Source organism: Rhinatrema bivittatum, chromosome 5 (assembly GCF_901001135.1).
Source record: "Rhinatrema bivittatum chromosome 5, aRhiBiv1.1, whole genome shotgun sequence".
Lineage (NCBI taxonomy): Eukaryota > Metazoa > Chordata > Amphibia > Gymnophiona > Rhinatrematidae > Rhinatrema > Rhinatrema bivittatum.
In genome coordinates this window covers 353,472,979-353,499,237 of record NC_042619.1, presented here as the reverse complement: position 1 = coordinate 353,499,237, position 26,259 = coordinate 353,472,979, and the positions used below count along the sequence as shown (strand labels likewise).

The 26,259-nt window shown below is 43.1% G+C and overlaps 1 protein-coding gene across 2 annotated transcripts in view; it reads right to left on the bottom strand.

Moving 5' to 3' along the window:
* GRTP1 (growth hormone regulated TBC protein 1) overlaps positions 1-26,259 on the bottom strand; it is an 87,614-nt gene that overhangs the window by 11,200 nt on the left and 50,155 nt on the right. Inside the window, exons 6-7 of one of the 2 annotated variants that reach the window (XM_029604659.1) lie at positions 19,542-19,714; positions 18,918-19,103 (exon numbers count right to left, since the gene is read on the bottom strand). In XM_029604659.1, the coding sequence (XP_029460519.1) occupies positions 18,918-19,103; positions 19,542-19,714 (359 nt within the window). The remainder of the gene's footprint in view (positions 1-18,917; positions 19,104-19,541; positions 19,715-26,259) is intronic. The other variant, XM_029604660.1, reaches the window with a different exon arrangement.

The window sequence follows — 26,259 nt, the reverse complement described above, 5'->3', positions numbered from 1 at the left end:
TAAAACCTGGCTATTTGAACAGGCTTATGTTAATTAATGGATCTTCCCTATTATATTTATAGGTTGAGGAGAGACAAGAAGGGTGAAGCAGGGTAATAGTGAGAAGATTAGATGTGTGATGACGGGAAGGAGGCTCAATAGGGAGAAGAGTAAATAGATATGAGGATGGGTTGGACGATTAACGGTATGAGGAAAGGGGTAGAAGCGGGGGTTCTACTGTATGGTTGTACTGAGAATGGGATTTAAAATGGTTTAGTTTAATTTTATGTTATCTAAAATGTGTAAGGATTGTTTTATATGTATTTGAGTGTTGCTACTGCAACTCAATTTAATGTAAACCGCCTTGAAATGAACTTGAAAGTCGGTATAAATAAATAAATAAATAAATAAATAAATAAATAAAATGGTGGAAGGATCTGAAAGTCACAATGTCACAATAAGGTAGCAAAATAGGCCAGACTAAATTAAGCCATAATATTAGATGCATGCACCTATGCAAATAATCATTTATAAACAACAAATAGGTTGGAGTGGAAAGAAACCCAAACCATTTCCCATCCTTTCCTTACCCCAAGATCAATGACCCCCAAGAAAATTCACACCCCCTTTCCAAGCAAAGTCCCTTATCCAAAGAGGGAGTGGAGTCACATGCATACAAGTGACACACTCCTCTCCACGGTGTTGTAGATACAGAAGCTCTCTCGCTTAGTACCAACCCCAAAGTTGTTACCTGCCTAAAGATGCTGTCTCTGCAATCAGGGGAGCAGAGAAAAATCTTATTTATTTATAGCTGTAGATCCAGTAAAGTGCTGAGCTGTCAAAAATGGAAACGCTAGTGTCAGTGGTAACATAGCTGCTTAATAGGTTACCTGTGTCTGGAGCCGCCAAATAAGTTATAAGTTGTTAATGGCAATTTAGATGTTCCCAGCCCTGTTCTAAGGCACGAGATCTTCCCCATCACGTCTTCCCCTTCTGCTCGGTATGTTGGGTTGCTCTGATCCGCGGTTCCAGCCCTGGCTGAATCCAGCTGATCTTTCCAGGCAGTAGGGGTAACTAATAATACTCTCCATCAGAGCCTCTGCCATCACAGACCTTAGAGCCGCTCACAGGTTCTTACATTTCTTTAAGAAGAAATGATAAAGAGAAATCCTTTCAATGTCCAGGTAATTTTTGTAGGCCATTCAAGAAGGCTTTAGCCTTGTCTGGTGTGTCAAAAAGGTGGGGTTGGCCATCATGCCAAACCCCTAATTTGGCCGGGTATTGCAGTGTGAAATGGATCTGTTGTTGATGGAGGGAGGAGTAGAAATGTGAGAAGCCCTTACGTGCCTCTGATACTCGATTTGAGTAATCTTGAAATATGCGGATAAGTGGCATTGGAAGAATCCTGTTTTTTCCTGTAAGCTTGCCATAGCTCTTGCTTATGCTTAAAGTTGAGAATTTTCGCTATTACAATGCGGGGACATTTAGGGGCAAAAAAGGATAACCCTCATCTGTGGGACCTTTCTACTACTAGCTTGCTTTGTATATCTGATATGACCAGGGCCGTGGGTAGCCATGTTTTATTTATTTATTTGGTGCTTTTCTATACCGGCATTCATGATACAATCATATGTCGGTTTACATGGAACGGGGGTACAATAACCTTAGATATTAACAAAGCGAAGAGAAGCAGAAGTTACAATAAAACAGGGGTGCTGGAACCGTGGGAAGAGGAAGAACAAAGCATAAGTAACTCAACAGCAAGAAGAGCAATTATTTACATTGTGCTGAATGTACAGTAATGATTGCTATGTTGAATCAGTGAGTTTCTGGAAAGGCTTGTTTAAATAAACAAGTCTTAAGCCTTTTTCTAAAAGTCACCAGGCAGGGTTCTTGTCTGAGTTCGGGGGGGGGAATAGCATTCCATATTTATTTATTTATTTATTTAAATAATTTATATACCGGAGGTTCCTGTATAATATACATATCACCCCGGTTTACAAGGAACAGTAACTATCGCTACATTTAGCGGTTTCCATAGAACAGAATTAAAAACGAAGTTTATACATTGAACAAATGAAGTAAACAAGTTTTTACATTGAACAAACGAAGTAAATAAGTTTATACATTGAACAAATTAATCAAAGTAAGCAAATAGTGTATAATATTAAACCGTTAATAAACATGCAGTTAATAAATCAATAAACAACATGGAAATATGTAAGTCCACATGAGTATATGTATGTAGTATGTATGTAGTCATCATGAATATGTAAATATGTGATTGAATAGAGGAAGAGTATAATAGATCTGAAAATATCATTGTGGGAGTGAAAAGACTTTTCTTCCTGTTCTTGGCTCTAGGGGAAGGCTTGTTTGAACAACCAAGTCTTAAGTTTCCCTTTAAATGTAGAGTGGCATGGTTCCAAACGAAGGTCTGGAGGGAGCGAGTTCCAAAGTGAAGGGCCCGCTGTGGATAATGCACGTTTCCTCAGAACGGATTTCGCAGGTTGTGTGATTAGTCTGTTCTGATAAGCGCTTCTGGTTGGTTTCACGGATGTGTGTAGTTGAATTTGAAATGTTAAGTTGAGAGGCGCGATGTTGTATAAGGCCTTATGTATCATCATTAGAGACTTGAATTGGATCCTGTATTTAATCGGAAGCCAGTGGAGGTGGTGGAGGATTGGGGTGATATGATCTCCTTTTTTGGCATTTGAGAGAATTCTTGCGGAGGCGTTCAGCACCATCTGAAGTGGTTTGGTGGTGCATGCTGGTAGGCCTAGGAGGAGAGAGTTACAGTAGTCCAGTTTTGGGAGTATGATGGCTTGTAAAACCATGCGGAAGTCTCTGTATAGGAGGAGTGGTTTAAGTTTCTTTAATGTTTGAAGTTTAAAGAAACATTCCTTTGTTGTGTTGTTGACGAATTTGTTGAGACTGAGTCTGCTGTCTATGATGACTTCCAGGTCTTTAACTTGTTGCGTGGTGGAGAGCCCGGCGGTGTCCGGATGTTGGTTAGTGTTAGAATGTGAGGGGGGGGGGGGGTATAGTTTTCCGGTGCTATAATGAGGATTTCGGTTTTGTTAGAACCAAGTTGATATGATATGATTGGTCCCGCTGTAGAGAAGGCCCGTTTCCAGCAATTGTCCCAACGTGCTTTGCTCAACTGATTCTGGGAAGCGAAGGTTAGAGCGGCGAGCCCTGTTCTCAAGGTCGTCCAATTTTTCTCCGAGGTTGAGGACTTTTTTCTCTTGGGCCGCCCTTTTCTTTGCATATGCGAGTACATCGTCCTCTAAAACACCCGGCCCTCTGCCTGGTCTAGCCATGAGGCGACTTCGGCAAGTACGGTGTGGACTTCGGTGAGCTGAGCCACTATTCCAGTGAGTTTCTCATTAAAGGCTGTTTGTATTATTTGCAGTGTCGTTCCCAGTCGCCATTTTTGTATCCGGGCTGCAGGATTTCTCTTTGTCCCTTCTGCCTCCTTTTGCTGACATTGTGGGCGACGTTCTCTACATATAATGCATGGTGGACATGTACACGCCTCCGGTCTGCGAAGTAGGAGGTTGAAAACCACAAGTAAAGCTAAGATTAGAAGTGATGGTAGGAGCAGTCACTCGGAGCCTAGGCAAAACTCTCCTTCCCGGCTCTCCGCATTACGTGACTCTGATAACGCTTTATCTTTACATAATCCTCTGATAATACCTCTGAAGACGACTGTCCTCTTTTCAATTATACTGTTATCAATAATTATGTAATTCCTCATTACCTTTTGATCCTTACCCTGTGCCAATTAGGAACACACCTCCTGAAGGTTTCTTACCAAGACTATTTGAAAGATGGCAGATTCCATTCCTTTTTAATGCAGGAAGACTATGGAGGACTTCCCAAATGTGTAAAATACATTAAAACACCTTTTATTCTAAATCTTCAGAAGGATGGCTGGTGTAGCAAAAATGATAGGAGTCAGGTGCCACCTTATAGACTAATCAATTTATGCTATTCTAGTTCACAAAGTCCTTCAAGACCTTAAAACAAAGATTTGGCCAAACACCACCATCTCGTGCACCCTGTCATCAACAACTTTCCTCAGATCAACTTCAATTCCTGAAGAAAGAAAGAAATTTCCCTACTATCAAATCATGGAATAAGGCCAGTCTCTACATTGGAAAAATGCAAGGGCATTTATTCACGGTACTTCCTTTTCCTGAATCAGAAGGTGGTCTTTCACCTAGCCTAGATTTAAGGAAACCGAACGAGTATCTCAAAGAAGTTCAGAAATGAACTCAGTCAGTACCATCCTGCCACATCTGGAGATGTGTGATTGGTTAACTCTGAATCTAAAAGATGCCTACACACATTCCAAGTCCCCATCCACCACAAAAAGTATCACTGTTTCACAGTAGTAGAAGATCATTACTTTCTGGTTCTCCCATTTGCTCTCAGCATCTCCAAGGGTGTTCAAATTTCTACAAGTGGTAGCTATCCACATCTGGAAAAACAATGTCTTGGCTTTTTCATACTTAGCTTACTAATATCAAGCAGCTCCTCAGAAAAAAACATATGTTTTTCACTATCCACACTCTTCTTGCACCAGAGTTTATAATAAATTATGAAAAGCCCACCTCACTGCAACACGTTAACGAATTCATTAGAGTACTCTTGGATGCAGAGTGGAAAAGCACTCGAGTATGAAGAAATGACTTTGCTTACTTCACTTTCTCTCAACAGCAAGATCCATCATGAAAAGCTTAGGTCACATGGTAGCCACAGTGCATGTTACATCCTTTATACATCTGTGCATGAGAGCAGTCCAAATATCATCTCAAATTCCATTGTAATCGGCATTCCATCTACTATCTCACAGGAAACCCCTCTCTGTTCCTCTCAACCAATCCTTGACTTAGTGGACTAGACAATCCAATCTCCTTTGTGGTCAACACTTTCATGCTCTACAAATCCAAAAAACCTTAACTACAGATGCCTCCACTCAGGATTGGAGAGCTCATCTTATCCCACTAGGCTCTCATGGGCCATTTGAAAGTTTTCAAAGGCCCTCCTAGTTTTTGGACCATTTTTGAAAGAACAGTAATTCAGATCAACAATGTAATAGCAATGTATTACATACAGGGCAGTATGGGATCCTCAAAATTATGCCAGCAAGCATGCAAAGATATGCAACTGGACGAGACTGCGAAGTATATATCTTGACATTAACAAAGAGGCAACACGAGTGACTGCTATGAGAATGTTCTGCTCAATACCAGTTTCTTTGTTTTTAATTTCTCAGAACACTGTCCAAAAGGAAAGGGAAAGTTAGGGCCTTTCCCTCAGGCTTCAGGGAACTCTAAGCCGCCCTGTTGGTGGAAGAGCACTTGACTCAGTAGGGGAATTGGCATCTTTTAGTCCTCTCGATCAATGGCCCCCAGCACAGGACAATGTTGGTTCTGGCAGCGGAAACTGCAGGCCAAATGCCAGCAGCATGGGTATATGAGAAGAATTATTGTGTAATGCTCTCCATGTTCACTGGTGGCAGAGAGCTTGGCATCAACATACTTGGCCAGGGTGCAAAAGGGTAAGCCTCAGGAACAAAAGATTGATTCAGTTCAATCCCTGCAGGTCGCTGAAGCAGATGAGTTCTCTGCATGCTCTGCTTAACCCAAAGTGGTCATCTCAGATTCCCTGTGGTCTGCATTAGTTAACCTAGACATACCCATCGCTAAATGTTCCTCTGATACTAAATTCCCTAGCTGTGAAAGTGGAGGCCTTAGTTCATGGTCATGAAGACTCCCTTTCGGGTGGCCTCAGGACAGATTGAAACTTTGGAAAGGGAAGTTAAAGAAATAACAAAAGACATGAGTATTCTGCATTGGAGATGGAAGAATCTTGAAAACCACTCTCCACCTCTGAATTTGCATTTACCGACCTTTTTAAAAATTCTTGGGATGGAACCTTGAAACCTTTAAAAAGGTGCTATAGTTATCACCTGATGCTGCGATGCCTATGTACTGTGAGGAAGAATAAGACTCTGGAAGAAGAATAGGAGGAGGCCCACTTATCTATTAACAGTCTGGCTAACTGTTTTGGGTTTCTTTTGTTTGTTTTTTTTAAGAGAAATCAAGCCCAGAAGAGCAGAGCACACAAACTTTTAAACATGGGTTTTTAAAAGCAAGACCTAAGTATGATCAGCACTTATTTATGCAATATTACTGTATTGGTTCTAGGACAAAAGGTCTGGATTGGTTGTAGGGCAAAGGTTACTGAAGAGCAGAGGCGAGTGTTTCTAGAAATGCGCCAGGAGGTTCGTTCCCTTGACGCTTTTTATTTTACAATACTTCTGTGTAAAGTGGGAGCAGTCAGTGGCTTCCGAACGTCCGAGAGGACTCTGACCAGCCATTCTTCAGCCAAACTTAATATTTCTTAGCATATGGACAGTTGGATCCAGAACCAATGGGTTAGGTACCTCTGCCAGCAGATGAAGACTGAGCAAAACAAGGAGGGTGCATTTATACCCCTGCACTGACAGCCCACCAGTATTCTCTGTCTCCAGCAGATGGGGGTGTGCATCTCCCTCCTGAGGATTGCTTTTAAAAAAAAAAAAAAAAAAAGAAAGGAATTTTTCAAAGGAGAAGAGAAGAATTATTTGCCCTTTGCTCCAGTGGTGATACTTTATGGCCCCTCCCTCAGTTGAAAATTCCTGAGGTAATTTCTTTGGATCCTTCCCTCAGTTGATTGTCTTGGTCTGGTAACTGGTTTTTCAGCAGGCATGGACTTGGCGGTAAAAAAAAAAAAAAACCAGCTGAAAGGCAAGAACGTCAGTGAAGGTCCTTGCCCTCTTCCCCCACAGCCGGAGATAGACCTTGTACTCAGCCGGGACGGGCTGAGCTCAGGTAAACGGTAATTTAAAAAAAAAAAAAAAAGAGAGAGAGAAAAGGGGAGTTAAGCAGGGATTCCTCTTCCCCCTGGTTTCAGTGCTTGGCGCGCCGATCCAACGGTCGTTCCCGCATCCAGGGGAGCTTAGGGGACGTGGGCAGATTGGCAGGTTGAGAAGTCCTTTTTTGGCAAGGTCCCGCTCTCAGGCTTACCTTGTTTGCCGCATGGTAGGTTGCGGCGGCATTTTCGCGTATTTTTCTGCACATAAGACTGCCCTCTTCGTGATTGTGCATCCAGGTTGTGCGTGTAGTTGGGCCCCTAGAAGCACCTGCCGGGGAGCTCAGTTTGTGTGCTTATCAAGGCAGAGTGTTGAGTACCTAATTTTTGGATTCCTAAATTTTGAGCACCTAGTTTTAGCAGTGCAAACACAGCTGGGCGCACTCGTATCAGTCGCCTGTTAGGGGTATTGACAAACTGATGGCACCCATAGCAAAGAAGCCTAAGCGCCTTGTCCTTTGTGTTGCTTGTCAGTCAGGCATCCCAGCCTGGTGTTCCCTCTAACTTATGTCAGCACTGTTTGGAGGCTCAGGGAGAATCGCCTCCATCTGACTTTATTAAGCCTGGTTCTTCTCAGCCTGGGGCGGGAATGGAAAAAGCAGTTGCCAGAGGTGTCACCTCATATTGGGGCTCCCCTAACTGGTTCATCAGCAGGAAAAGGTAGTTCAGTGGGTGCACGTCTGATGCCCCCTGATTTTGGCATGGATCCCACTGCCTTTTCTTGGGTAGAATTTTTTTCAAGAACTGCGGTCCTTTCTTCAGGCGTGGTCCTCAGCCCCAGCCAATCTTGACGGGTCGGGATTGCAGGCTGCGGATAAGCATCAGAGTACGCCTAGATCAGCTGCAGTTCTCCCCGATAGGAGCCCAGATGATGAAGCCAATCCTTCCTCCCTGGAGGATGGGGAAAGGTCCTCCCGGATTGGAGTCGTATTTTACTACGTTGCTTTTCTTTCACAGAGAGGAGTTACTGGCTCCGATTTTCCAGACGTTGAAGATGCTGGGGGTACCGGGAGCTAAATCCATGTCTGAGCCAAAGACAGATCCCATTTTGATTTCTTTGCGTAAAGTCTTTTGTTTCTTCCCAATTGTGGAGGCCAAGAATTGATTGAGCTTGAATGGGGCACCCCGGAAGCTAATTTTAATGGGGGCAGAGTCTTGGAAGGACTGTACTCCCCCCCCCACCCGATCCAGGTGAGAGAGAGCAATTGCACTTTCCGCAGGTGGATACATTTGTGTGTGCCGTTATGAAGTGGATGACTATCCCCGTAGAAAGGGGAGCAGCGTTGAAGGATGCACAGGATAGGAGAATTGAGGCCATCCTTAAGTAGGCTTTTGAAGCCATGCCAGTGAATTTGCAGGTAGTTTCCTGTTGTTCCCTGGTGGCTTGCTCTTGTTTACTTTTCTCACAGGAGGTCGATGAATCTGGGGCAGTGATGGAATCAGTATCTGCCTTTTTGGCAGATGCGGGCTGAGATTTGGTCTACTCTTTAGCCAGAGAGGTGGTTTTGGTAATAGGGGCCAGGCATTAGCTATGGCTGAGAAATTTGATGGCCGATCCAATCTTGGTCTAACCTTACAAAGTTGCCCACTAAAGGCTCGCTCTTGTTTGAGAGCAAACTGGAGAAAATGGCCAATAAGTGGGGTGAGTCCCAGGTTCCTTGGTTACCAGAGGATAAGAAACAGACTCCATACTTCTTCAACATGAGAGTTCATAATAGGGGGTTCAGTCCTTTTGTCCAAGGCAGCCCAGATGGGGTGCAGGCTCAGGTAGTGGAGCACCCTGAGCTTACCAATGAAGGTGTGCCAACCGACACCCAGGAACAGAAGATAGGTCGCCTCTCTTTTTTTTTTTTTTTTTTTTTTTAATCTGAGGTGGGTCGAATTCACATCAGACCAGTGAGTTCGGGAGGTGATAAGAGATTGCTATGCTCTGGAATTTCAGTGTTCCATATGATATTTTCATGTCGTCTCCCTGCAACACTGCAGAAGAGACAGGCAGTGGAACATACATTGCCAAGACTCCTCATCCTGCAGGCTTTGGTTCCAGGGCCTACATCTCAAGAAAATATGGGCCGATATTTCATTTATTGTGTTGTGCCCAAGAAGGAGGGCTCTTCGCCCTATTCTAGATCTCAAAGGGGTCAACTGTCATTTGAGGGTGACTTGTTTTCACAAGGAAACCTTGCGCTCAGTGATAATGGCAGTACAGTCGAGAGAATTTCTGATGTCCAAGGCATACCTTCATATTCCCATCTGGCTAGAGCACAGATTTCTGCATTTCATGGTTTTGGGTCATCTATCAGTTTTGAGCAGTATCTTTTGCTTTGGCCTCCACGCCAAGAACTTTTTTTTAATGTTATACTTAGACTACTGCCTGATTTGGACCAAGCGTCTGGAATAGTACCTTTGGATCTCACACAATTTAATTTCCTTATTGCAGGAGCTAAGTTGGGTGGTGAACCTCGCCAAGAGCAATCTTCAGATGACAGTCACTGGAGTATCCTGGTGTTCAGTTCGACATGAAGCAGGGCAGGGTGTTCTTGCCAGAGGGCTGCATTCAGAAGCTGACAGTGTAGGTGCTTCTATTGATACATATGATACCTCTGATAGTTTGCTCTTATCTACAGGTACTCAAATTGGTGGCGGCAACCCTGGAGGTAGTGTCGTGGGTGAGGGTGCACATGCGTCTTCTTCAATGCACTCTGTCTTGTTGGAACCCACAGTTTCAGGACTATTCGATTCGGCTCCACATACCAATGGAGATCTGCATACATCTGCAGTAGTGGTTGCAAGCAGATCATCTAAGAAAGGGGATACTCACAACAGATGTGAGCCTCCAGGATTGGGGAGCTCACTGTCAGGAGCTGACAGTGCAAAGGTGCTGTCATACAGAAGAGTCTCTCTGGAGCATCAATCGGCTAGAGCCCCACCATCCAGTTGGCATGCTTGCAATTCTGTGACCGACTGCAGGGTCAAGCATTCCGAATAATGTCGGATTATGTGATGACAGTGGCTAACATCAATCGGCAGGGAGGAACCAACAGCCAACAAGTGTTACAGGAAACAGCACAACTTATGGAATAGGCAAAAGTGCATCTTCAGGAGATCTCAGCCTCGCACAGTGTGGGAAAAGACAACTTAAGAGCCAACTTTCTCAGCAGACAGAGTCTGGATCCAGGAGAATAGGAGCTGTCAAACAAGGCGTTCCAGCTCGTATTGGATCACTGGAGCCTTCATTTCTGGACCTACTGGTGACTTCTCGCAATGCGAAGGTTCCTTGCTTCTTCAGTCGCAGGAGAGAGCAAAAGTCCTTGGGCATCGATGCCCTTGTGCTGGAGTGGCCGGAGGGCATGCTACTTTATGCCTTTTCCCCATGGCCCATGTTGGGCAGAATTATTCGGAGGATTGGGAGTCATACAGGGAAGGTGCTTCTGGTGGCACCGGATTGGCCCAGAAGACCTTGGTATGCAGGTGTGTGAAAGCTCCTGGTGGACTCTTCTCTGGTTTCCAGCTCACAGAAATCTGCTTTTCAGGGGCTAGTTCTTCACAAAGATCCAACTCTGTTGCTGAAGTGGGTGCCACCTTGCTACGAGTGAGAAAATTCTCCACTTCCTTAGCCTATGTATGAGTTTGGCAAGTGTTTGAGGCTTGGTGTGAAGATCAGGGGGGTTCTACCTTGTTCAGTTAAGATCCCGCTCATTTTGGAATTTTTGCAGGATGGATTAGCCCTTAATTCATTAAAGATTCAGGTGCTGGCTCTTGCCAGTTTTCAATGTCAAGCAAATGCTGGACCCCTTTGTCAGCTCATTCAGATGTGGCACGTTTCTTAAAAGCAGTGACGCATCTTTGTCCCCCCATGTGGTTGCCGGTGCCCTTGTGGAGTCTGAATTTAGATGTGGATTTCTGGCGGGCCCTACTTTTCGAACAATGCATAGCCTTTCCTTGAGGTTACTATCATTGATAACTTTTTCTTGTGGCAATTTGTTCAGCGCATACAGTTTCCAAACTGCAGGCCTTCGCTTGCAGGGAGCCCTTTCTACGGATGACTCTGGGAGCGATACAGCTGTGTACTGTTCCTTCATTGTTTTGCCAAAAGTGGTCTTGGATTTTCACTTGAATCAGTCAAATTTTCCCTGCTATCTCTGGCCAGAGAAAGAGATACGGAGGAATATTAAGGCCCTTGGATGTCAAGAGACATATCTTGAGGTATTTAGAGGTTTCTAAACCTCTCAGGAAGACTGATTGCCTGTTTTTTTTTCCATGGGGTGGGGGGGGGGGGGGGTGTAAACAGAGCGAGCTGGCGTCACTGGCTACGATAGCCCGCTGGATTAAGGAGGTAGTCACAGCAGTGTATGTGGATACTGAGCAGCCATTGCCTAGTCAGGTTAGGGCTCATTCCATTAGGGTTCAGGCAGTGTCATGGGGGTGGAGGTCAGATTGTTGTCTCCTGTGGACATTTGCTGAGCTGCGACGTGGTCCTCCTTACACACCTTTTCCAGGCATTACCACCTAAATGTGCAGGCCCGGGAGGACACAACCTTTGCGTATGCGGTGTTAATCGGACCGTGGGCAGCATCCGGCCCTGTTTGGGAGTAGCTTTGGTACATCCCACTGGATCTGAAGCTACCTGTCCGTATGCCATGCAAAGAGAAATGACTACTTACCTGATAATTTCCTTTTCTTTAAGAAGGACAGGGGGATCCACTTTCCCGCCCTTGGCTTCCGGATGGTTGTGCTATTGGCCTCCTGCATGGCTGCATGTTCCAGGGGTTACTGGTAAGTGTTACTCCAGTCTCTAGACTTGTGTTATTACACTCAGGCCAATTCAGTAAAGCTCACGGGAGAATGGGTGCTCCGTGTTGAGTGCCAGCTTTCCCAACGCAAATCATCCTATATTTAAATGAGGGTTCGCACTAACAGGAGGCACTAGGGAAGATTACGCACCGCTTTCTGAATCCCGGGTGACTAATAGCCTCATCAACATACATTTGCATGTGATAAGCGCCATTGGTTTTCAGGGGGTTTGGCCGCATGTTTTCGAGGCTCTAAACCCCTCACAGTATAAGTGGTAATAGATGCCCGTTGAAAACACACGGCCAAACCCTTGTTAAATAGTGCGCACGGCCGACTGCACTTTACAGAATCGGCCAGACTCTTTGTCTAAGCTCAGTGTTTTCCTGTTGGCTGAGCGCTGGAATGGTTATCTGTTAGTAATCAAGTTTTGTTAGTCTGACCACAGCTGACTTTTGCAGAGAATACTGGCAGGCTGATGTTACTGCAGGGGTATGTATACCGTGATGTCAGCTTTGCTCTGTCGCCATCTGCATAACCCACTGTTTCTAGATTCACCTGTCCTTATTAAAGAAAAGGAAATCATCAAGTAAGTAGCAATTTCTCCTTTTCACAAAAAACTGCTTACCTCGGCAGTAACAAAAAACACACAAACCCCTACTGCTATTCTCACATGGAATTTCTATCCGATGATTCTCCAGTGCATTCTGGCAGCAGGAAGCAGCCACCAGATAAACGTATAAATCAGTAGTTATACGGCTATCCGCTGCAGGTTGCTCCTACTTAACCAGATAATTACTTTATCTAGCTAAGTAGCAAGGAACAGCCCCAGAGAGCCATCGAAGTACTGACTTATGCAGCTATGTGCCAGGTGCTTCTCACTGCCAGAACTCACCTAGCATTTTTAAATTTTTAAAAAAATTTTATATATTTTTTTTTTTTATAGCGCTGGAAACTTAACTCCAGCTCTAACCAGGAGTTACGTGTCCAGCCCTAAAAGGTTAGGCTGGCCAGATGCAGTCAATCTGCATGGGGGGGGGGTAATGCTTAATGCCCTCATTTGCATGGTATTTCCCTTCACGGGTGCTAAGCAGCACTCCCGTTTGGAAACACACATTTTCTGAGCACGTAACTCTTTGTTGCCTCGGCAAGCAAGTTTTGCCCGCAGAAAATGCACGTTGAAGTGCGTGCAGAAAAAAAAAAAAAAGAGTGTGGTAAGCTGAATGCATCTTTCTGCACGGGCCTGTTTGTGTTTACAGTTACTGTCATTGTTTCCCCCCCCCCCCCCCCCCGTACATTCTTCATGTAAAACTCCCTCTGAGCTTCTTAATTTTAATGGTTTTACAAATTTTAGTTTTAATAATACAAGGATTTTTTAATTGCTACTGCTAGATTAAAGAAAGCCTCGGAGTTACTTTTAGATTTATTATGTATCCCAAATATCCATCTGAACTGAGACAAATAGATGTTTTGGTCTTAAGCACCTCAGGCATATCATTCCAACAACAAAACTGAGCCACACCAAACAGCCTTTCCCTAGACTCTGATAATTGGAGCTGGTGATCAGAAAGTACAACTAACAGATTCTGTGATGATCTTAATGCATAAACTGCCTGATAGTTCCTTAAGACTGAATTAAAACAGTTAGGAGGCAGGGCATGAATAGCCTTGAAAATGAATAGAATGACTTTAAATGTAACTCGCCAGCATGGAAACTTGTGCTAGAGGTGGGTGTACAGTATGGAAACTTAATTGGTAATCATCTAACAGACTTTAAGAACATAAGAAATTGCCATACTGGGTCAGACCAAGGGTCCATCGAGCCCAGCATCCTGTTTCCAACAGAGGCCAATCCAGGCCATAAGAACCTGGCAAGTACCCAAACATTAAATAAATCTCAAGCTACTACTGCTTATTTGTTACAGTAATATCAATTTATGGAATTTTCCTCTAGGAACGTATCCAAACCTTTTTAAACACAGTTATAGTAACTGCTGTGGCCACATCCTCTGGCAATGATTTCCAGAGCTTAACTATGCGCTGAGTGAAAACGAATTTTGATTTGTTTTAAATGAGCTACTTGCTAACTTCATGGAGTGCCCCCTGGTCCTTCTGTTATCTGTGTGAGTAAATAACCAATTTACATTAACTTGTTAAAGTCCTTTCATGATTTTTTAGACTTCTATCATATCCCCCCCCTCAGTCTTCTCTTCTCCAAACTGAACAGCCTTTCCTCATGGGACATGGAACAGCTGCCCTATCATTTTGATCACCCTTCTCTGCACTTTCTCCAGTGCAGCTATATCCTTTTTGAGATGTGGTGACCAGAATTGTACACAGTATTTAAGGTGCGGTCTCACCATGGAGCGCTATAGAGGCATTACGACATCCTCCATTTTATTTGCCATTCCCTTCAAGCAGTTTCCCAGCTCAGATGCTACCCTATTCTAAACAAGGAATCACTTTTCCAGGAGCTTAAAGTTTACAGGGAATCAATTACTGCAGAGAAGCATTCAAGCAGTTTCCCCAGTCAATCAGTTTGCTCCCAGGATTCGCCTTTCACAGGGCTCGATATTAAACAGATTGCGACCTCCTGCCATCCAAGTCCTTAACCTGAACTTAACTATAAGTTTTAAATAAACCAGCAAAGAAAAAAGGCGCTCCTCACTCATATTTCAATGCTTTTATGCAATCCCAATGGGCGGAGACATTAAAAAAATCGAGGGCTGCAGATTCACCAGCACTGTCACCGAAACAGGCCGCAAAGGACTCACGTAACTGCTGGTAAGCCTCCCTCTCAATATAATCAATTTATTTTTATTTTTTTTTAAAAAGGGCACCGGGTTTGCCAAAATACCTGATAGAAACTTGATTCTGCCTCCCTTGAGCGAGAGTGATCTCGCCGATGCAGAGATGACGCAGGAGATGTAGCGAGGAGTCAGATAAACTCAGTACTCCTCACTATAATCCTGCAGCTGCTTTAACAATGCGCTGTCCAGAACTTTGGCTAAAAAAGGCAGTGTTGAAATCGGCAGGATCTAAATCATGTTTCTTTAAAACAAGGCAGACAACAGCTATTTTTTTTTTTAGCATTTGAGGAAAATAACCCTTAAATAGGGCTGCATTAACAAAACTCGTAATAAAATCACTCAGCTCAACCCTCATCAACTTCATAGACACATTCAAACAAGGTCTTGGAGGGCAATAAGTATCACTTAAATTTGCCTGATTTGTAATGATTTCCTTCTTAGAAACTTCCCCAAACTGTTCCCATTTTCTGTCCTCAGAAATAATAAAAATCAAGTGGGAACAAAGAGGTCCCAAGTAAACTGTTTAACAAGATTTTTCACCTTATGAAAAAAAATAAAGGATGCAAAACTCATTTTTTCCAACTAATAAATTAAGAATTTTCCTCTTAAATATAAAAAACAGTTCGCAAGAATGATTGGGTACAGTCTTAATATGGAAAGAATAATATTCCCTTGTTAGCTTATCCATTAAAGATCTGTAGTGAAATAAAATAAGTTGATATTGGTCTAAATTAAAAATAGTTTTCTGTTTAAGCCAGGACTGTTCACATAAACAGCAACTCTTGGTAGAACCATGGGGTTTAGATTTCTCTTAATAACCCTACCCTTTGATGGGGGCAACCTCCTCCAATGTATTGTGTAATGTCTCCTGCCATTTGATTACAGCACATACCATATCAGTAACATTATCTTCTCAATCTGCTCACAACTAGAGATGTGCTTCATTTTAAGCTTTCGGGTTGGGCTTCAGCTCGGGCACTTCACAGAAAATTGTTTTCCTGCGGCTCTTTTTTTTTTTTTTTTGGCAATTTTCGACAAAGTGTGTTAGTGCGCACTAACAACCAGCTAGTGCGCAGTATATCGAACAAGATAGTACTTACTAGCTAGATGTTAATGCGCATTAAGGCTAGTTAGTGCGCCCTAATAGAACTTACAGCACACTAAGTATGTGTTAGTGCGCTGGAACTAATGTTAGTGTGCACCACAAAAATGCAACTTAAAAATTAAAAAGTATCAATTCAGAGGAGTTCATTAGCTAGAAAAACAGTGCGCACTATTTGGTATTACTGCGCACTAACAGATATGAGGTAACTCCGTTAGTGCGCACTAACACGAAATACGAATTTTGCCAAAATTTCGGCAAAAATCGCTTCGTAGTTCGGCGCTTCCAAATCATTGCGAATTAGACAATATCGTTGACACTTTAATTCATGAAAAACGAATGCACATCCCTCACAACTGCTCAACATCAATCCCTCCCCAATTTCTGATTTGTCTAGGCAAGAAAGCAGACTGAGCAGAGTCAAAGTTTTAACTTCCACTATTAGAAAGTGCTCAGACCAAAAGGACCTTATCGCAAGTGTAGCTATGATTATTCTTAACAAGCCAATCGTCTCTCACAAACACCAAATCAAGCCATGTTTGGGAGTAGGCTGATGATTTGTGTCCAGCCTAATGCAGACACAGAATTCAGGACTGCATCGCAACAATAAAGTTCTGTAAATATATACTCTAAAATTCACAGAACTGCCCTCCCTAACCCCACAGAAAACTTCAACACTGGGGGCAGAGCAGGATATTCTCTCATACACCTTACCATACAAAAAAAATAAATATTTAAATCCACTGCCAGGCACATGGTGAAATAATACAAACTCCTGCCACAAAAAAAGAAAAAACAAAACAAAAAAAAACCATTGAGCCCTTACCTAGAAATCCTACTTATCAAAAGAACTGCAAATATTAGACTGGGCCCTAGAACACCAATACTACACCTGTCGGGAAAACACAAACAAGACAATTACAGATCCCTACATGCTATCAGAATACCTCAAGCTTGGTTACACTTGCAGAACACAGAAAGACCTACACCAAATACAGAATAGATGACCACAAATTACAAATGTGCAAACATCATTGCTTTTGTGGAAGACAGGCGTGTTTTGTTGCATTTCACCCACAAGAACAGGAGCTTGGTGGTCCCCAACTTAACATCTTCCATCTCTTTCCCCTACTTGTCATACTTTGCTCCTTCAGGGCCCCTGTCTTCCCCCCCCCCCCCCCCCCCCGCACAGCAGCCAGCCAGCCTCCAGCCCCCTCCCCCTCCCACAGCCAGTCAGCCTCAATCATCCCCTCCCCCCCATCAGCTTTAATCCCACAGCCAGCCTCCAGCCCCCTCCCCCTCCCACAGCCAGTCAGCCTCAATCATCCCCTCCCCCCCATCAGCTTTAATCCCCCCATCCCACAGGCAGCCCCCACGCCCCAGCTGGCAGCCAGCCTTGGACCTCCTCCAGTCTCAAGCCCACCCCCCCCCCCCCCCCCCCGCACAGCCGCCAGCCAGCCTCCAGCCCCCTCCCCCTCCCACAGCCAGTCAGCCTCAATCATCCCCTCCCCCCCATCAGCTTTAATCCCCCCATCCCACAGGCAGCCCCCACGCCCCAGCTGGCAGCCAGCCTTGGACCTCCTCCAGTCTCAAGCCCACCCCCCCCCCCCCCTTTTCCAGCCAGTTGCCAACCTCAGGCCTCCTTCTCCCAGCCAATAGCAAACCTTGGACGCCACACACCCAAGCTTTTGCTACTAGTGCAGTCTCTCCGGCACGGTTCCAACAGCAGCACTGCTGCCAGCGGTACCGTGTGATTCTCTGCATTTTCATCCCGGTCTCATGAGACATGCTGAGCAGCACGAAAATGCAGGAACTGATGTGGCTGTGAGTTTGAGCCATGGAAGTGCCTGTGTATTCTCACGCTGATCTGCTGATAAAGGGGAATGGAACGGCTCCCCTATGAGGAAAGGCTAAAGAGGTTAGGACTCTTCAGCTTGGAGAAGAGACGGCCGAGGGAGGGGGGGGGGGGATAGGAGAGGGGTCTATAAAGTAATGAGTGGAGTGGAATAAGAAAACGTTAAATCAGTTGTTTGCTCTTTCAAAGAGTACAAAGACCAGGGGGACACACAATAAAGTTACTGGGCGATACATTTAAAATAAATAAGAGAAAATATTTGTTTTTTTATTCAACGCCTAATAAAGCTCTGGAATTCGTTGCCAGAAGATGTGGTGAAAGCTAATAGCGTAGCTGAATTTAAAAAAAAGGTTTGGACACATTTCTGGAGGGAAAAGTCCATAAACAATTATTAAGGTGGACATGGGGACATGCATTGCTTATCCGTGGGATATGCAGCATGGAATCAGCCTCCAGGTACTTCTGACCCGGATTGGCCACTGTTGGAAACAGGATACTGGGCTTGATGGACCTTTGGTCGGACCCAGAATGGCAAATCTTACGTTACATGAAACCAGTAGGAGAATGCAGAGACCCTCATGTGTCAGCACCAGGACTTCTTTGATGGTGCAACTCAAAAGCTGGTGGGGGCCATGACCCAGGCAGCCCACACCCCATTCTGATGATGCCTGTGCTTTCACAGCTACACCTTTCCTCCCCCAGATACAGGACGGACCCTACTTTCTGAGACCCCTCTCTTCCAGAGTTTAGTACCTGGTATTCTAGTTATAATCGTGTATTTGCAATTTAAGAAAATGTTTTGGTTATAAGTAAGTTTCAAAATAAAATCAACGGTGAGATGATGGATACGATACGTATAATTTTATAAGACCCCCCCCGACATTAATTTAGGTTCCGGTATAAGAAATGCTGGGTTCCAAGTCATTGTACTGACGGTATCAGCCCAGAACCAAAAAGTCATTATTATTCAATTTCTCTACAGTTGGCCACTTACTCTAACACTGCTAGCTACAGCCTATTAAATGTAAAAATGCGATGAAATAAAAAGTGCAGAAAGAATCCTGCCACAGGAGGGTGCTGTGAGTAGCCTCCCTCCCAGAAGGAGGATGGCAGATACCCTGTCATAGAGCTTTTCCCCCCTAGGTTTTCAGAATATCCATAATAAAACTGCATGAGATAAAAAAAAGTCTGTATGCGCTGGAGACTTAGTGCATGCAAATCTATCTCAAGCATATTTAAATTGTACACATCCAAAAGAACCTGACTGGATGTGGGCAAACCCTGCCCTATCTGCTATGAAAGAAGGTTCTAGACGCCTTATTCCTGCGTTGCATATTAATAGATCGACTGGAGTTCAGCCAGGACCCTAGTTTAAGCCAAAATATACGAGAGGCAGAATGGACGACGGCGCTGAATACGCATAAGGGAAGGATAAAGCAAAGCCGCTGGTGCGTACCTGCATGAACGTGTGACACTCCGTGACAAACGGCCCCTTGATGATTTCCTTAAACTTTTCGCAAACGTCGGGGAAATTTCTGGCTTCCAAAATGCTAGCTTGATGCTGCTTAATTAATGTTAACGCCACCCGAAAAAGGATTTTCGATCCTTCAAAAAACAAACAGTCCCAAATGCGGAGCACGGTCTGCGAAAAAGATTATGGGGAGACGTTACTAAAAATTATGAAGAAATGCGAATCCCTTAAAAACGAAAACTATATTTTAATTAATTATCCTAGTCCCTAAATAAAATACACGTTCCCCCCCCCTCCCTTTCTGGCTTCTGGTAAAGGCCTCGAGGGATTGTAATAAGAGCCACATCTGAAAATCAAACACAGATCCTTCTTTGTGATAGCCGTTGCTGGGTTATGGAGCCGCTGCTATAGCAGCCGCTTCTAGCTGCACAATAAAAATAATTTTTTTTTTTACAAGCGAGTACGTAGATGAAGATAACGCCTCCGATTATTTGTATAAGAGGCAGGGATACAGCTTTAACCCTTCTGCTTCTTTAGTTCATGGTTAGGGCTCTCTAACTGCAGGGGTTCACATGCTTAACCTTGCGACTTCAGCCGGTCCGTACTTACCTCCACGGGGAGGATGTCGATAAACAGGCAGATGAACCAGCGGGACACCACCAAGGTCCACATGACTCCCTGCCTGTCCATCAGGTTTGCCACTGCCGGGATCTTCATTCTGACGAGCTCCCCCAGAACTTCCTGATCCACCTTCAAGCCCGTCATGGCGGGGCTGTAGTAATCTTTGAAAAAATTAAAAAAAAATCAACATCAACCGTACTTCATTATATATGGATTCTAGCAATGAATTTAATATTTACTTAACATAGACTAACTCCTTCTCCCTCACCCTCCAGAGCTATAATTTTAGTTGCATTCTCCATTAGTGCCAGAAAAATGAAACCATTATTATTATTTTTTTTTTTTTTAATTATTATAAGGATGCTGTATGGAAACAATTACTGGGATTTTCCTCATTACCCCACCTTCTACCATCTCTAAACGAATCCCATTAAACAAAATGGAAAGCGAGGTGAACTTTTCACCGTGTACTTGACTTAAAAGAAAGGGGTCCTTTGTTTTGAAAAAGGTGGGAGAGAACTGCGCTACTGATCTGAGCGTGTGTTCACAAAAGTATTGTTAGACAGGGACAATAGCTGAGAGGGTCTCACCGGCAAACTACAGTGTGAATCAGAGGGGGCTCTGTAAGAAGCAGTTTTCCTTTGAAACATAGATAACATATAGCAAAGCCAAGAGCTCGGTTACCTTCAATCCTGAGAGCAGATGATTTCAGTGGTGACCGAATAGGATTATAAAAGTGCTAGGTTAATTTCAGTGTGTGTGTGACTAAAAAATACAAAAAGATCCTTTGCATTCATATCAGATAAGGAAAATGTATTAAAATACTTTTTTAGAAATAGAGGGAAGAATTTCTATGGGCAAAAAATCTGGATTTATCCAGATTTTGTTAAATCTACACAATTAAGGAGAAAGAAATTTCTAACCTATAGGAAAAGGGTAATTGAAAGTCAAGGACAATTCCTATTAAAATTTCCATGCAAATGCTTTGTGAAACTTAAGGGGCATAACTATGTGTTTACAATACCTGAACATCTTGGTTTATTGTTGGGAAACAAAGGACAGGCAGAAGAAAGCAAATGAGGGGAGCACCTACTTTTTCTAATTTATTTAATTATTACAATTAATGTTAAAGCTCCAAAATAGTACTTCTCCTATTTTTCCTTTTAGTTAATACAGAATAATAAGAACATTTACATCAGATGTTTAATGTTACCTCTATTTTTTTTTTTTTTTTGTGTTTATTCTGTATTATTTCTTTTACAAGATGATCTTGTGTTAATATATGTTTTATAATCTGATAAATAAAGAATTAAAAAAAAAATACAAAAAGAAAAACAAGTTAATTATTGCACTTAGGACAAGAGGACATTGTTTACAACACGAATAAATCAGGAATTTAGATAAAAGAAAGGAGTAACCCAGCCCACTTCTCTCCTTGCAGGTCACTGCAAGCTAACATAAAATATTCCAAATACATTTAAAGGACTTTACATTAGATTAAGCATCCCAACTCAACAAAATTAAGATGCAGACAGCAACGAGATAAGAGTTACCTGTATATGGTTATCTACCATTTGGTGAGAGGTCCTGTGTGTGTGTGTGCACTTAATGCAAATGTTCATCACTCTCGGAGAATGAGTCTGATTTCTGAGGCTAAAAAGTAGCAAACCTGGAGGAGCTGAGAGATACAGACAGGAAATCTTCAAATCTGAACTGGGGAACGTTTTAGGGAAAAGGGAGCCTAATTCTGAAAAGATAGGCTCCATATCTTAACCGCGGTGGAACCAGGCTGCTGGTGCTAACACCGACACTGAAAAAGGAGACAGAGCAGCTTTTAAACTAGAACAAGGGGGGGAAAGATGGCAGTGGCACATGATGAGAGCGAGAGAGAGAGAGAGACAGAGAGATATCGTCAAAGGATACTAACAAAACATGGAAGTTAAAGCATCCCGATAGAGAGGTTCCAGTAAAGGCAAAAGTAGCCCATGTGCCCATAGGTAAAGAGCAGGCCTAACTAAAATGATTCCGAATTATCCCTGTCAACTGCTAGAAAAGTGATAAAAGCAAACCAAAAAATAGAACTTGGAATGTCTGAATGCAAATGCTATAAGTCTAAAAAATGTGATGGGAGAGTTAAGAATGTGTAGCACTGAATGAAGACGTCGACAAAATTGCCATCCCAGAGACCCAGTGGAGAGAGGATAACCAATAGGACAGTGCATAGAAACGTGATGGCAGAAAGAAACTATATAGACTATCTCGTCTGCCCATCTGCCCAAGCAGGACTCAGCCGGCTATCTAGCAGGCCGCTGAATATCTGGTTATGGTCAGCGGCTGCTAGATAGCCACATAGCCGGATAAGTGACCTATCTCGTAGCCACATAAAATGTGGACAGGCAGTGGGCAGATTAGGGCGGCACTACTTAGCCGGTTAACTTAACCAAATAAGTAGCAATATTTGCTCTTATCCAGTTAAATTATTCAGATAAGTTAGACCAGCCATAGAGCTGGTCTAATTCAGCCAGATATAACTTACTCGGCTAAGTAGCCATTTGTACACAGATATTCAGCAGCACAGCCAGTCTCTTGTAACTTAGCCCAATATAAAAACTTAACCAGCTAAGACCTGGATTTTTTTAAGGTCACAGACCTTAGAAAATCCGGCGGTAACGGGGGAACGAGCCTGCGAATGCCGGCAGCCATCGCACCACTGCGGTGCGCTGGCTGCCAGCTTTCGCACCGAATAACTACACCATAAAAGGCCTCCTTTCTGTTAAAAGTGGCTCGCCTCCTGTGCGTGGAAACTTTGGAGGTATTTAAATGTTTCTATCATATCTCTCCTATCTCGATTTTCCTCTAGGATATACATGTTTAGATCTTTAAGTCTGTCCCCCATATGCTTTAGAATGAAGACAACTGACCATTTTAGTAGCCTCCCTCTGGGCCAACTCCAAAACGATTTATTTCCTTTTGAAGGTGCGGTCTCCAGAATTGTACAAAATATTCCAAATGAGGTCTCACCTGGGACCTATACAGGGGGAATTTCACCTTTTTCTGCAAGCAATTCCTCTCTCCATGCAGCCAAAGCATCCTTCTGCCCTTTGCCATCGCTTTATCCACCCTATCTGGCCACCTTAAGATCATCCAATACAATCATCCCCAGATCCCGCTCTTTTCGTGCTTAGAAAAAAAAAAATTCTTGAATCTGGGTTCTTGAATCCTAAATGCATTTTTTTTAACATTAAAAAAACTTAGCTTCTAGACTTTAGACCATTCCCTGGGCTTTGCTAGATGCCTCCTTATGTTTTCCCACACCTTCCTGGCTATTTGCTTCGTTGCAGATTTTGGTATCAGTCAGCAAAAAGACAAAACCTTTCCTGATAATACTTCTGCAATGTCACTCACAAAAAATGTTGAAAAGAACCAGTCCAAGGATTGATCCGTGAGGCACACCACTAGTAACACATCACTCCTTTTGCCACTATTCTTTGTTACCTCCCACTCAAATAGTTTCTTATCCAGTCAGTCACTGCGATACCAGGGTACAAATTATATCTCAGTGATAGGGTGGATCAAAACTGATGGTGAGTGGGGGATGGCATAGAGTCAAACAGGATAAAGATCTGCAGGAGACTAAATGCACAGTCTTTATGGATATAAATTCTATGTGTAATGGGGAAGAGTATAGCAGGAGAGGTATATTACAGTCCACCTGACTAAAATGAACAGATGAGAGGGGGGACCTATTGTACATCCTAATCCTTAGTGGTACACAGGATTTGGTACAAGAGGTAATAACAGTGGGGTGACTTGGCAATAGTGAGCATAATGTGATGAAATTAGAATAACTGGAGGGTAGACAGTAAGAAAAACTACTGCTTTAGGAAAATAGTTAGAAAAAAAAATCAAAAAGATGCAGCTATATCAGGTGTTGGCATTGATTAAAAATATTATCTTGAAAGCCCAGACCAGATGTATTCCACACATTTAAAAAAAGTGGAAGGAAGGCCAAATAACTTAAAAGGAGAGATGAAAGAGGCTATTACAGGCAAAAGGACTTCTTTCAAAAATGGAAAGAGGATAGAAATGAAGAAAATAGCAAAAAAACGCACAAGCAGTGGCAAGTTAGAAGCAAAACATTGATAAGGCAGGCAAAGTAAAAATTTGAAAAGAATTTTGCCATAGAACCAAAAATTCCTAATAAAAACTTTTTAAAAATACTTTTGAAGCAGGGAGCTTGCGAGGGCGTTAGTTGCACTGTTAGATTATCATGGAGTAAATGGGGCTTTGGGGGAAAGACGAGGCCATAGTGGAAACACTACATGAATTCTTTGCTTCGGCGTTTACTGAAGAGGATGTTGGGAAGCTGCCCATGCTGGAAATGGTTTGTAATGGAGAAGATTCAGAGGGACTGAAAGAAACAGTGAATCTGGAAGATGTATTAGGGCAAATTTAAAGAGCAGCAAATCACCTATACCAGATGATTTATACCTCTATCATTAAAATCATCTATTGTTCCTGAAGATTGGAGGGCGGCCATTGTAACACCAATCTTTACTAAGAGCTCCAGAAGTGATCTGGGAAACTATAGCTTTGTGAGCTCAATGTCAATGACGGGAAAATCATGGAAACTATTCTACAGAATAAGTTTACAGAACATATAGAAATGGTTTAATGGGACACAGCCAACGTGGATTCACCCAATGGAAGTCTTGCCTCACCAAACTTCTACATTTTTTTGAGTGGGTTAATAACACTTGGAAAATGGTGCTCCAGTGGATACAGTGTATCTAGATTTTCAGAAGGAATTTGATAAAGGTTCTCGTGACAGTTTCTAGAGAAAAATTTTAAAAAGTCATGGGATAGGAGGCAGGGTCCTATTGTGGACTGCGAACTGGTAAAAGATAAGGAAATAGAGAGTAGGACTAAATAGTTTCTTCAATAGAGGAGATTAAATAGTGTAGTACCCCAGAGATCTGTACTTGAATCAGTGCTTTTAAACATATCTATAAACGATCTAGAAAAGGGAACAAGTGAGATGATCAAATCTGCAGATTACACAAATTATTCCAAGTTGTTAAATCACAAGTGAATTTTAAGAAATTGCAGGACGACTTTGTTAGACTGGGAAGCTGGGCACCTAAATGGCAGATGAAATTTAATATGGACAAGTGCAAAGTGTTGCATATAGAGATAAAAAATCCAAACTGTAGTTACGTGATATTAGGTACTATATTAGGAGTCACTCTATTGACATAATACATTGCTTTTTTTGACCACCCCTGCACTTAAGCCAAGGATTTCAAAACAATAAGAATTATTAGGAAAGGAAAAAAGAAAAAATGATAATATCATAGTACCTCTGTATCGCCCCATGGTGCAACCCTACCTAAAGTACTGTGCGCAATTCTGGTCTCCATCTCTAAAAAAGAAATATAGCAGAACTAGAAAAGGTACCGAGAAGGGTGACCAGAATGATAAAGGGGATGGAACAGCTCCCCTATGAGGAAAGGCTGAAGAGGTTAGGGCTGTTCAGCTTGGAGAAGAGACGGCTGAGGGGGGATATGATAGAGGTGTTTAAAATCATGAGATGTCTAGAACAGGTATATGTGAATCGGTTATTTACTCTTTCAGATAATAGAAAGACTAGGGGGCACTCCATGAAGTTAGCATGTGGCACATTTAAAACTAATCGGAGAAAGTTCTTTTTCACTCAACGCACAATTAAACTCTGGAATTTGTTGCCAGAGGATGTGGTTAGTGCAATTAGTATACCTGGATTTAAAAAAAGGATTGGATAAGTTCTTGGAGGAGAAGTCCATTACCTACTATTAAGTTGACTTGGAAAATAGCCACTGCTATTACTAGCAACAGTAACATGGAATAGACTTAGTTTTTGGGTACTTGCCAGGTTCTTATGGCCTGGATTGGCCACTGTTGGAGACAGGATGCTGGGCTTTGATGGACCCTTGATCTGACACAGTATGGCATGTTCTTATGTTGTTAGGTGACTAGTATTCCTCAAGCTGCTTCCAGGCTTTCAGCTCCCTTCTACAACTCAGGTGGCAGGCCAGCAGCAGCAGTCTCCAGCTATACATTGGAAGTGACAGCCCACAACAATGGAAATGGGGTTGTGTTTGGATGTACTTTCACAGAGAAAGAGGCAGGCAGCATCCAATGTCTTGATCAGGAACACTGGCGAGATTATCCCTTTAGATGATCAGCCCCTGCTGGTGGTAGAAAATGTGGGTTTCAGGCATTGCAGGTGTTAGCACTCTATAAAGTACCCTCCAGAACCACTTTCAGTAGAAAAGGTCATCCCCAGTTTGTACAGTCAATGCCATAGTTGCATCCAAGATTTGCTGGCAAAGGCACAGAAGAGCAGTGTGCATTTCAATAGCGACATCTGGACATCCACGAACGCCTCACACTCCTTCCCCTCTTGATGGCGGAACCTGGTTGAGGTAGGGGACAGAGTATCAGGTTTTGCTGCACATTCACCTGGCTGACGGGGCCCATACGTCAGCCAATATTTTCAGGAGCCATTAGAGAAATGCTGGAGGGCTGGCAGTTGAATCAAGAGATCCAGAAGTCTAAATGCAAGATTCTTTGTCACTGGCGACGGCTCTAACATGGTGATGGCAGTATCTGACAGGGGGATATCAGGGTGAACAATGCTTTGCTCACATTCTGCACCTACCAGTGA